This window comes from Gavialis gangeticus, unplaced genomic scaffold (assembly GCF_001723915.1).
Source record: "Gavialis gangeticus isolate Ggan-Ray unplaced genomic scaffold, GavGan_comp1, whole genome shotgun sequence".
Lineage (NCBI taxonomy): Eukaryota > Metazoa > Chordata > Crocodylia > Gavialidae > Gavialis > Gavialis gangeticus.
Window position 1 is genome coordinate 5,220,213 of NW_017729020.1, and position 13,103 is coordinate 5,233,315.

The window sequence follows — 13,103 nt, forward strand, 5'->3', positions numbered from 1 at the left end:
AGGTTTACCTAGAAAGGTGGTAGAGGTTTTTAAGGCCTAACTTGACTAAGCCCTGGCTGGGATCATCTAGTTGGGGACAGTCCTGCTTTGAGCAGCCAGTTGGACCAGATACTTCCAACCCCAATTTCCTATGGTTCTGTGGCAGGGGCAATTCCTAATAGTGCTCACACTTTATGCTTGCGAACGTCTGGGAGTTTACCCTATGCCTTACCTAAAGAGGAGATGGGGGCAGGGGGCGTTGAGGAGCAGCCTGTAGTTCAGGAAGGTGGTTGGATTCCCACCCTCAGCCTGAAATGTGATTGGGAAGGCTGGCTCTTAGCTCCGGGATATATAAGGCTGTGATGCTACCAGTGCAGAATCATGTCACCCAGGTGCATGGAGACAGTCTGGGGTGACTTTCCCAGATTCCTCTGAAGAGATGCCTGGACCTCTTACCTTCTTCTCACTGTATTCTGCATACTCTTTATTGTATCTCATCAACAGCTCCTTCTTGAGCTCTTCAGCTCGGGGAAACGCGACCTCTTTGAGTTTCTGAGGAAGGGAAACAAATGGAGATGATGGCAGGGTAGGGACAGCAGGACTAGTAAGCAAACTAGGATGTGTAACAGCATGACATAAACTGCTCCCATACACAATGCAAGAAGAGAGAGCGGAAGCCACGAGTTGTCTGGGTGGGGGTGGAACGCTGCTATGATACTGAAGCAGATGCAATCCAGAGGCAGGGGGCTTACAGCAGTGGCACCCTACACAGCAAGAAGCAGCCAACTGCTAGAATGGCAGTCTGCTGCTGCAGTGGGACATGACTGCTTGCTAATCTATTGGGGATGAAACATCCTTAGTTCCCTATTCCCGTCTCATGGCTAGGGAAGAAGGTAATCCCTTGGCTCCTTCATCCACAGATAGTACTGAGATGGACAGTCCCAACACATACCACCTACGGACTCACATATTTAACCAAAGGGAACAGGCACCCTTGAAGAGTAGAATGAGGCTCCATAAAAACAGCCTGGTGACTGTCACTACAGAGAGCCTATATTCTTATGCACCCAGTAGCTGCTCTTTCTGGCTAAGCATAAGACCAACGTACCAGAGACACAGGGGCCTAGCCCAACACCAGGCAGCTTGACCAGGCCACCTGATGGACCCCACTACACCCAAACATTCCAAGCGCAAGGCCAAGAGAGGCTGCAACTCACCTTCACAGTCTCCTTCTTTTCAGGGATGACAGCCGTCCTGTAATCCCGGTGTTTTGGCAGTTTCTCGATAAACAGCCTGGGAAGGCAAAGCCAAAAGGTCACCTCAATGGACAACAACGTTGAGATGCAGGGTGCCAACCTTTTTACTGGGGTTTTTCTTGCTGCCCTAGCACTGGGACCACCTGTACTCCCATTCCGATGCTTATGTGGGACACAGAATTCTGCCTTCCACACACCAAGACCCTCCCTAGCAATTTGGGGGCTATATTTGTACTTCATCTGTATAGCACTTTATACATGGCTATTTGGGCCCATCAGTAGAGACCTTAGGTGCTAGCTCAGTATTGAAAAACTTAACAGACCTCTGTTTAAAAACATTCAAGCAGGTCTCTCACATCTAGTTTTGCCTGGTGAGAAAGAAGGTGTCTGGGACTGCACCCAAGTGTCTGACAACACAATGCGCCACAGAACTCTCACTGGGAGCAGCAAGTCTGTGTCCCTTGCATAGCGCAGCCCCATTCACTCAAACTATTGCACATTTCTCTGCCAGGCTCAGGGGCTGGCACTGCTCCCGAGGGCACAGAGAAAGCAGCTCTAAGCTCCTGATCAGGAGGCTGCCTGGTGCCAGGGCACTCCCTGAGCAGGCTGGAAGAACTTGTTTCTAGCTGGTGCCAGTTATCCAGGGCAGCCACAAGAAGTGCTGGGACCAACAATGCCAGGGCACGCTGCTTTCCCACAGCCATGTGCCCAGCTGCAGGACTCATAACACTGGCAGCGGGTGCCACCACTGGGTGTCTTGCTATGGGGCTGATCCCTCATTCCAGCTACAGGGGTGGTTCTGTGCCATAGGGGAGTCACTTGGGTCACTCCTGACACTGAAACCAGACACTCTCAGCTTGGTCCTGCTGACTGCATGTGCCCAACTTGGCCCTTAAGCCATTAGCTGTGGGACAAAATCTGTCTTCAGGAAAAGAGTGCAAATCCAGGGCAGTGTCACTGATTGCAGGGTGACACTGTGTAATCGGGGAGAATTAGGCCTCATGGGGACAGCATTGAAGGGTTGGAGGCCAGAAGGGAACACCACAATCAAACCCTCCAGCCTCCTCCCTCCCAGTCCAGGCAACGTCATCTTGTGATTCTGGTACCCGATCTGTGATGTCGGTATGAGCTACAAGAGTTCCTCTGAAAGGGGATCCTGACCAGCCTGAAAGACTCCAAGAGATGGCAAACCCACCACCACACTGGGCTAGATCATACCAACCACCAGATCACATTTAGGGGCACCCAATTCCTAGTGTGAATATACACAGTCCCAGTTTCCAAACTAGATCTCATGAGGCCTTTATCTATTATGATTCAATGCTATGGGAACACATGCAGAGACCTAGATTCTCTCTTTAGCAGTGGTGCAAGTAACTCTGTGGAAACCAGTGCCATTATGTCATATTTGCACAAGTGACTATGGCTCAGAACAGCAATGAGGAGCCCAGAGTCAGAGCCCAGTGTTAATGACAGGCATTCAATTAGCTGATCCAAGCATATACACCTAAAGCAAATGAGCTGTGCTGTCCCTAACACCAATTAATTTAAATACAGTAAGATTCCTCCCAACCAGACCACAAGGAAAGATAAGCGCCTTGTGTATTTTAAGGCTTCTGCAGAGGAAACACACCAGTGCCTGTTACCGAGATGATGAAGGAGCTGTCAGCTCAGCTGTTTAGCTAAGGGAGGTTGTTTCACACAGTAAACTGGAAAGATTCCACTTGGTTTTACGCTTTGCAGCTTCCTGGCCACCCTCCCTCAAGCACAAAACGATGCCCATAAAAGCTCAGGAGTTGGAAGGGGTAAGTGAGCCTAGTGCCCAGGCTCAGCAGGGAAAAATGAACTGAATTTAAGAGGGTGGGCCTGGGGCACTGTCCTCAGGGCCAGGCGTAGGAAGGAAGAAAGTGATGGCAGGAGGGGGACAACTATCTTATGGGTAGCCAGGCTGATTTATCAGGTGCAGGAAGGATTTTTTCCCCCCCTTAGCTTCTGATTAGGCTCAAGGAAATGAGTATAAGAAAACAAAGTTGAGCTTTGTGGAGGGGTGCAAGGGAGCTTGACTTTCAATACAAGTTGGGCTTCTACCTCCCAAAGGTTCCTTTGAAAATCCCAGCATTAAATCCTTTACAGATCAACACGTTCATCTTTCATCAGCTTGAGATCCCAGCCCCAGTAGCCATCCTGTCTGGGTTAGTTATTGGATGGGAGATCTTCCACAAAAGTCCAGAGACTTGCAGGAAGAGTTGATGGCAATGCAGAGCATGATGTGACTGGGTGCTCAGCTCCAGGTCTCCCACTAACCTGCTGGCAATTCACCAGTGGCCCCAGAGGCAGGGCACCAACACGGTTCACCTTTAATTTCAGCCATGGTTGATCTAATCCCCAGCCCCTGACCACACAGCCTTCTACAGGCTCTCACATGGGCCAAGAGCTGCTAGGTCCAATTGGAATGCACATCTAGCAAGGCTGTGAATGAAAACATCCCTAAGCTGGGCTGGACAGCGGCAGGAAGAAACTCCTCACAAGCAAGGGAGTGTTTTCAAAGGGTGACGGCCTGGCTGTGACTGGGGAAGAAGGAGGAAGCAAGAAGAGAGACATCCCCAGTGGCCTTGTTCAATTCTCAAAGGGTTAACACACTTCCTAGCAACCAAGAGGTTTCTAGCTATGACGGGTTAGGACATGTTGGATTTGGAAGCTGGCTGTTGGTCCTTTGGTGTAACCCAGTGGTTTTCACCCTCATTAGACCTGAGACCCACCTTGGAACTTGTCAGCTCTTAGCTTTCGCTTGTTTTTTGGCTATAGAAAAATACTAGAGCCATTCTTCTGTTACAAAGAGCGCAAAGAGCCCACACCAGGGCAGAATGGTTCTGACATTCCGGATTTCTATTTGAAACCTCTGGTTTTTTGCATACCTAACAGCAAAGAGAGCACATAGCACTCCACAGTTCCCTTAAAAAAAAAAAATCTCTCTCAGCACTCTAGTTGAGAATCACTGGTCTAGCCCAATGTTTCTCAATCTGTAGGTAGAGACCCAAAAGTGGGTCACAAGAATATATGAAAGGGTCAGGAACAAACTTAAAAAACAGATTCTCCTTTAAAGGAGAAAAACGCAGGAAACCCTGGCTTTTCTCTTGCAGACTGGTGCTGGGGGACTGGTGACTGAGGGCAACAGGTCAGGAGTAAGGGGCACTGGGTTGGGACTGGCCACTGATGTTTACAAATGGGTCCTGGTACAAAACAGTTGAGAACCACTAGTCTAGCCAACGGTCTGAACTTATACAATGCTTCCTGCTCACTGCAGAGAGGCAAGTGGGATCATCAGTCTCATTCTAAAGATGGGGAAACTAAGGCACAGAGAGGTGAAAGGACCTGCCCAAAGTGACTGGGGGAGTGAGCAGCAGGAGTGCTCTGAGGTTAGTAATGCCCAACACACAACACGAGAGGCCCATGCCCTAGATCACACAAGGGGAATAAGTGAAGGGAGGGTTCTTACGTGATGTACTTGTTGTACAGGATGAAGGCACGCTCGATGTTGCCCTCCTCTGCATAAATCGTCGCCATGCGGAGGATTTCCACACCGGAGCGGTAGTATCGACGCGGTGGGACATCCTCGTTCACCTCCACAGAGCTCCCCATCTGCGTAAGACCCCGCACCCGCTCCTCTGGGGTGAGGCTGGCATCCATGTGGTCAGGCATTAGGCTCACGTGTCTGGAAAGAGGATGCCCAGGAAAGCTGCTTTATCGCAGGTACAACCTCTTCATACAACCCTCCCAGGTAGACAGCCCCACCTAGGCACAAAGGGGCTACCCAGGGAAAGGGGATCTAGTTAGTGGGCTGAGCAGTCCTGAGGCAGGAACTGGAGGAAGAGCTGAGGTTTGGACATAGGTGTTTCAGACTTGCAGCTAAGATGAGACTATGTTTTGGAGTTTCCCTGCAATGGCAAATAGGCACTAAAACTTTCTTTTCAACAACAGATTAGGCCAAATTTGCATCTCACCACCTTCCAGAGCCATCTGCAAGGCACGTCAGTCAAACCAAGCATGCTTCCAGGTGCTCAGGGGAAAGAAGAATCAGCTGCCCAAGGCTACCACACCAAGTCATCAACTACTACATGGAGCAGCAGCAAGAACATAGCTCATTCTGTTACAAATAACAGACACAGCTTCACGTAGGTTCTCATTTTGTGGCAGCCATCACTACGGCGCTGCCAGTAACTAAACAATACCAAAAAGGTCACAACTAAAAGGCCACTCAAACCATAATCCCTGCAGAGTCTCCTTGCTGTTTAAGCACAATAAGCCAACCACCGATTCTCTCCCTACTTCCTTTATGCCCCTGCAAACATCCCCTGTCTTTCTGGGAGTGCACATCAGCCTGGCCCCCACTCACCACGGTCCCTGCAAACACATAGCTGGCCATCCTCCTGCCTCGTGGCATGCTGCATGCATACCCTGTAAACTGAGAAGGGCCAGGAAGCAAAGCAGAAGAGGAGGCATTCACACAATTCTTACCTGCTTCATTTACCCTTTTGCTGGAGACCCATCTATCTTGCCTGATATATGCTGGCCACATGAACACCCTCCAGCAGATGGCTTTTACCCTGTACCAAAGTCCTAGTGCTGAATCTACAAATCTCACAACAACAGATCGCCACAACCACGTGAATATGATTTACTGGATCCTCCCACTAAACAAGGGAAGGGGTCATATCCAGGCACAGGCAGCCACCTTTTTGTCCTGAGCCCTAGTGGCAAAACAAGCTGCATTCCCACGTTTCTCTCCATGTAAAAACCTCTTTTCACAGGCAGCCCTACAAGTCAGTCTTCAGTTGGGCAATGCATGGTGAACTGTCAATGACAATGTTTTCTAAACAAGGGCTGTTGCAATAAATACCACAATAGTTGGCTTATGATCTAAACACAATACAAGGTGCTCAATCTAACGCCCAGGTAACCACAGACCAGAAAGTGGCTGAGACTCTTCCCTACAACACATGACACCTGGAGGAACGAGGCTTACAGCAAAGCCATTTGCCAACACAAGCCTTCCCAGAAGGTGAACCGCAATCATGTCCTGAGCAACATGCTAACGCAGCACTGGGCTGTCACACAAGGGCAACCACAAAGCAGTTTTCACTGGAAGCCTACCCTGGGTGAGGGGGACTGACAAGGGTCTGTGTCCACAGAACAGACGAGCCACCCCAGACGCACAGCGCGGCTCTGTTCGGCCGCATGGTCCCCAACTTCTTTTAGCCTCAAGGCCCCCTTGGAGCACGCCAGTGCCGAGCTTTCTTGCCTACAGAAAGCATACAAGAGCGGCTCTGCTGCTGCAAAGAACCGAGTGTGACCCCAGCGGGCCAGAGCAGTCTCAGCAGCTCGTGTGCTCCCCCTCACAAAGCAGGTGCAGGGGCCTGTGCCCCAAGGGGGGCTCACAGCATGGCACTCACTGCCACAGATCCCAGGGCAGCCCCATGAGCCCAGGGTTTCCCCTCCCTCCCCCAGCGAGCTGCTCCCACCCCACATCCTCCTGGTCTCACTGCTGTTGTCCTCCTCAGCCCTGCCAGCACCCTGCTCCAGGTTCCCCCAGCCTTCGTACTGCGGGGCCACATCCTGCTGCTCTGCACAGGTTAGTCTCTACGGTGCTGACCCACTCCTGCCTCACTTCGGTCTGAGGCTGCGAAATCCCCTCCCCAGGGGCAGGTACTCACTCACCGCCCCCCCCCCGAGATCTCAGACCCACCGCCAAGCCCCACACAGCCCCCCTGCCTGCTTCCTCGGGGCCCCAGCTGACCTGACAGCCCACAAGGCAGGCCACCGGGGGCTTACAACACCACTTCCAGGTAGCCGGCTTCCGCTCAGCCTCAGCCTATAGGAACAGACGCTGAGAAGCCTCGAGACCCAGCCTTTCCTCCGATCTCATTGTGAACGGCCAATCAAGAGGAGCGGCTACATCCGGGGTGTCGCCTTCCACCGCTGACTTCCGGCGAGGTGACTTTTTTTAATGCTTAAAAGCCACCAACTTGCGCACAAAGGGGGCGGGGCGGCGGCCATTTTGAGGCAGTCACTGGAGGACGCCTCATGGGGAGGGAAGTTCTTAAAGGGGCCGCGCAGGAAACCAGGCAGCTGCTTCACCCTGCACAGCGACTGCATCCGAGGGAGGCCCCGGGCTTCCCCAGAGCGCAGCCCGGCTTCCCCGTCATAGGTTACATGTATTATGCAATTCACTGGTGAACTGCACAATAAATTTAGACGGGCCAGACTGGCAAAAGTAATTATCACATCCTAGCAGTTATGGTAGTGCTTGGAAACGTGTAACAACTTCATAGCTGGTTTCTCTGCAGCTTTCATTTGAACGTGTGGCAGGTCCCGACAATCCACGGGGAAGAGGGGTATTTCAGCCAATGCATCAAAGCATGTGCCAACAAGCTTTATTAGTGCCCAGGTGGCCTTGCAAGCAACCTGCACAGGGGAAGAAAAAAAATCAAGTCAAGAACGCGGCGTACCGGATCGTCTCATGTACAACATGCCCACAATACGATACCCGCCCTCTTCTGTCTGGGAAAGGCACAGCACAAAGAAGATCTTTCCTTGTGGCACATACCCGGGTAGCAGCAGGCAGGAAGCCGATGCTCGCTGTAGATCGCTGCACGTTTTACCTTCAGGTTTCAGGCAGCAAGCGGCAGAACCTGCTCTTGCCACATCTCTCGCATATAATTCACATTCCAATTCCCAGAAGCTGGTTTTTGGGGGAAAAGGTGTGTGGTGCGTGACAGAAAATATGATAACAAGCTAACAGAAGAGAATAATAAAATTAATAGACTTAATACAGTAGACTTAATCAGGGTTTGAATTACACTTGGACTCTTAGGGGGGGTAAGAGGTAGCAGTGGGGGCGAGAAGCTGCAGGGTAGCCAGGGTGCAGGCTCCAGGTGGCTGCAGCAAAAAGCACCCAGCAGCAACTGGGGCGGGGGCACGGCATTTTCCCCCACGTGCTAAACAGCAGTTTATGCCCAGCTGGGCTCTCATCTCTTATGGGGGTGCTTAGCCCCCCCCCCCGTAATTCAAACCCTGGACAATAGAGTAGATGAGACCATACTGAGGGCAGGGGAAAGGCTCTTGCTTTAGCCTTTCCTCATCTCTGACGAAAGTCACTGCAAAGGTAACAAAACAGCAACAATCTTTGGAGCAGGGTTTAGAACTGCCTACATACTTGTCAAGCACCCAGCCAAACCGGACGACATTCCTACCGCACCACTTCATGTCGGTCTGGCAAGTCAAGTTCCAGCCCCAACACAAAGCCTGTTTACATCAGTCAAACTTCAATTACGACAGCCTGACCTCTTAGCCTCAGAATTGTGCGAGGGATCACTCAGGACACTATACTCTTCCCAAACCAAGCCAGCTGGGGAGCGTTTGCCTCCTAACATAATCTATAGCAGAACAGTAGCATGGGTTCTACTCCATAAACCGATATGGCAAGCTGACAACATCAAGTGAGCAGACTAGAAGCGCAGCAGTCTTCACAATACCCAGAGGTGACACTCTGGCAGCCTTTTACACATGACACTTCAGGAGTGGAAGATCATAAACACTTTATTAAACTTAATCATTGCTTCTAATTCAACACACACTTCAGCCAACAGCTGCAGTGAATACCTTCAGAGATGCAAAAAACTTAAATAAGAAAACAACTTATATACCTGAGGAAGGCACACTGTTAAATCAGTCTTCCACCAGTAATGAACTCAATAGGCATCAGACAGCCTGGATAGAGGATGGCAGCCATGTGAAGGGTTTTACTTCACAAGGAGGTTAGCAAATCATGATGCCAACACCCTAGCCCTGTCCATGCCACACTCAGGAGTTGGGGAGGAGACTTCGTTGCTCTTATTCAACTGCTTTACTTGGAGCAACTTAATGTGCATGGCAAGATTATCCCAGCCAAGCTGAGGACAGATTCATGCCATCCTCACACTGAGGAGAAGCAACAATTTGTTCTTTGAGCAAAAGGGACATTACTTAATAAGTGACCATATGTCCAGATTTTAATAGTAACTGTGTACATCTGGGATGGCATCTCACTACATGGCCTATGGTTCAGTCATTCTTATATGAATTTAAAGTGGGGGGAAAAAAGAGCAACGAGATTAGAAACCTTAGACATGCAAGTCTCCTCCATTAATCCACAGAGTAGGAACAGGCAAGTTTTACAGATATGAAAGCTCATACATTTCTAAGACTGGTCACCCCTGGAACAAGAAAGAAACCTGTGTCCATGCTGGCCTCTCCAAGATATAAAAGTAGTGGTTTGCACACATCTGATTTCTGGGAAGTAGAAAAAAGCCCCCCACCTACCACTGTTCCCTTCAACTACTGGCCAGGGTTGGTTATGAACCATGAACTTTACTCGTTATACTTAAAAGATTAAAATGTCAGGTTAAAAATACATATCAAAAATATTAAACAAAATGTGTTATGCTGTGTAAAAACTGTACTATTTGGCTTCCCTTTCTGGACACTGCTGCACACTTGTATTCAATACAGAGTACAGGAAGGCATGCATGTAAACACTAGTCCCCTGGGGTTTAAAAATACATGTGTAAAGGCCCTTCTGGTGGAAGACCGCTTATTCCAACCCAGATTTATTTGGAGTCTCCCTGCAGAAGCTGCTCCAACTTTTTAATGGGGATGTCGCTGGGTTGCAATACAGCAAGAAATGCAAGTTGTGAAGATGCTTGGAGGGAGAACAAAACCTTTTAAAACAGTTTCAATTTTAAAACCAGTTCTTTCCTTCTGTCAACTGGCAGCTTGTGGTCATCACAGCAAACATGTCTAAATGAATTAAGTTCATAATTAAATAATCCCCTTGGCAAAACTCACACCAAAGAGCATTTTATTCAGCAGGGTACCAAGTCCTTCTGGCAGTGGAAGCTCTCCCATCATTTGGTGTTGCGTTTCCTATTGCGTCTTCTGGATTTTTTACTTTTCAGTTTTTCCTGTCGTAACTGCTGGGAATAACTCTGCACTGGGTAGCACGATCCCTTGTGTTTATTGTAAGTGATGGGAATGGGGTAGTTCACAGATCCCAAGTTGCAAGGTGAAGTTTGCCAGGCCAGATTGTCAGGAGGGATATAATCCTGGTAATAATCAGAACTCCTGCTGTCATAACAGGTCTTGTAAGTCATGACAGGGTGTGGGGCTCTGAAAGAGAAACAACCAGGTTGCTGAAGGGCTCAATAAGCTATCTAAGGCAGTTCATCTCCTGCAATTCTAACCTAAACTTAAGAGGAAACAGAGCTAGCGAAGTACCAAGCTTTTTCCTATTTCTTTGTTACCACACTGAATTTATTAAGACTCTTTGATCTGAGGATCTCAGAGATTTACACCCATACAGAGCTCTATGATGCTCCCACAAGATGGCCATCTATTACAATCATGTACTTGCTTTACACAGATAAGCTCTAAAACAAAGACATCTTTAGCAGAAGGCTTTTCCCTAGCCCCACGTAATATGCTCTCACACGAAAGGAATTTCCCCCTGCCTTCTTCTTCCCATGTACTTCCCATGTTCCCATGTTCTTCTTCCCATGCCCTCTTCTTCCCATGTTCTTCCCCAACGAGTAGTCAAACATTGGGGAAAAAATAAATAAGCTACTTTCACTACCCTGAACATTTGGCTACTAAGCAGGGAAAAGGTTGCTTTAGGACTTCATGTCTACTTTTCATTAACAATGTGCAAAAACCAGCCAGGTGTGTTTTTAACTCCCAAGCCATAGCTAGGGTTTTAACTTTTGCATAACTATAACATAACCAGCCCAATAAACCTTTCCAGATGGCCTGCTGGGAAGCAAGGACTACAGAGGATTTACTTATGTTATCCCGTCTATAGCGCCTATCTCATATCTGCCCTACTTGACCAGAGGAATAAATAGGAAGCAATTGACCAGTCTTTACTTTTCCCCCAATTTCCTTGATAAGAAGAGAAGAGCCTAAAAACAGAAGCAGTAAAGTTACAGTTTCATTGGATGTGATAAGCTATTCTGCATTGCTGTCACTAAGTCTGAATTGCAACAACTGCCCTTTTCGGGCTGGAGGGAACTTTGATCACTGAAGACCACCTCAATACACCTTGAAACTGGGAGAAATGTTACAGTGCTTCTGGGTACAAATGCAAAACACAGCGAAAAACACGCACACACACACACACAGGCCTGGTTCAGGGCCAGCATTTAAAATGGTTGAATTTCAGAGCCAAGACTACCACTGAATGCCTCCTCTACCAAGCAGCAAACATTTTGCCAATTCTGCTCAGATGCAGAGAGAACAGCCACCTTTTGGCTGATCATCAAGCTTCTGAATTTAAACAACTAAACCCTTCCATTCCATCAAACCCCTCCTTCCCTGTATACAAAGTCTAAAGGGGGAATAACCATAAATACATACAAAGGTGTCACCAACGTGAGCTGCTTCGAATGATGTGGTTTATGTCCTGCTACCAAGGTACCAATACTTGGTGTAGTCCTGACTTTTCCTTGGATCAAGTCAAACCTTGAGGAATCTATACCATTGTTCCTTTAAAAAACAGAGAGAGAGAGCTTCTATTTAACCTGCGAGTCACTGAAAACCACTCAATGAGATCTCAAGAAAATGGTTCTGTTTGCTCCTTTCAGTCCGTCTTGTAAATACATGATTAATTACAAATCACCGTAAACAATAAAATAGGGAAACAAAAGAGCTGGGAGGCAGTGATTTGCCAAAGCCCACACAGCAGATTAGTGTCAGAATCTGGAATAACAACCAGATTTCTGACCTCCTGGTCCTCTTCCGCAGTGAAGCATTCATGCTGCCTCCTAAGCAAACAGGAATGAGGAAGGTAAACTCAGGTCACGTTAGATACTTAATGGACCTAAGTAGTCTTCAAGCTAGCACCACACACAGAGACTTACAATCTCATGGGTCCATTCTGGAGATCTTCAATATAGTTTGTCCTCTCTATATGATGCCCACGAGCTCCGTTGAACACTGCACAAAGAGGGTGAAGTTCAGTTTTAAGAAAGCTTTGTGCAAAAAGCTCCTTCACTTTAGATTGCAGACAGAGAGAAAACTGGCACACTGGCATACAGAAGTAGTAGACAGGCAAGCAAATCCCTACACTCAGGTAGCTTTATCCAGTCTGGTGGAGAATTACCCTGAAAGACCAGGAATATAACTCCACCACTGTATGTTACACCAGTTTAGATGCTGTTTGTGCCCATTCAGGGGCTGTCAATTGCTACCAGTAAAGAGGCTATTCTGTGGCTCCCCATTGTGTCATACACCCTTACAGTGAAACCACCTCTAGATAACTGCACATCTGCCTACCCCCAACCCTGCCATAATTAACATCAGTGCCTAAAAAGGAAGTAAATTACACCAAGCCATGTACTGATTAACTCCAAGGACACCTACTATATTAGCAGCAATCAAGGAGTCAGAGCAATTTTAACAACCATTCTGCAAGCACCACCCCCAGCCCCAGCTCTGTGCCACAGGTTCAGTTAAGGTTACACAGGCCAAGAGAAGATACTTAAAAATCAAAGCATTTCTATGCAACATCCCTTTGAAAAGTGACCCAGAGTGTGTTGCAAGCCTTGTCTCTTGTTTGTAAAAAGGTGTGTTGAAATGGATCACCCTGTTCAACTTACTAGTTTCTGGTCCAGGGATTCCAAGGGAAGTGGTGCTGGCCCCTACCCTGGGGGTCTTTAAGAAGAGGCTGGATGCCTACCTGGCTGGACTCATTTGAGTCCCGTTTCTCTTTTTGGGGTTTTTTGTTGTTCTCCCGCCCTGGCGGGGGGTCGGGCTAGAAGATCTACTAGGTCCCTTCCG

The 13,103-nt window shown here is 48.4% G+C and overlaps 2 protein-coding genes across 3 annotated transcripts in view; both read right to left on the reverse strand.

Moving 5' to 3' along the window:
* The window catches only part of STAMBP (STAM binding protein), a 21,261-nt gene extending 14,166 nt beyond the window's left edge, over positions 1-7,095 (reverse strand). Inside the window, exons 1-4 of one of the 2 annotated variants that reach the window (XM_019514381.1) lie at positions 7,030-7,095; positions 4,732-4,947; positions 1,197-1,272; positions 436-531 (exon numbers count right to left, since the gene is read on the reverse strand). In XM_019514381.1, coding sequence (XP_019369926.1) covers positions 436-531; positions 1,197-1,272; positions 4,732-4,934 — 375 coding nt within the window. In that variant the 5' untranslated portion in view covers positions 4,935-4,947; positions 7,030-7,095. Of the gene's footprint in view, positions 1-435; positions 532-1,196; positions 1,273-4,731; positions 4,948-6,978; positions 7,001-7,029 lie in introns of those variants that run through there. The other variant, XM_019514382.1, reaches the window with a different exon arrangement.
* Positions 7,096-8,812: 1,717 nt separating this feature from the next.
* Positions 8,813-13,103, reverse strand: part of DUSP11 (dual specificity phosphatase 11) — a 15,347-nt gene continuing 11,056 nt past the window's right edge. Inside the window, exons 7-9 of the mRNA XM_019514383.1 lie at positions 12,185-12,260; positions 11,682-11,810; positions 8,813-10,439 (exon numbers count right to left, since the gene is read on the reverse strand). Coding sequence (XP_019369928.1) covers positions 10,178-10,439; positions 11,682-11,810; positions 12,185-12,260 — 467 coding nt within the window. The 3' untranslated portion in view covers positions 8,813-10,177. The remainder of the gene's footprint in view (positions 10,440-11,681; positions 11,811-12,184; positions 12,261-13,103) is intronic.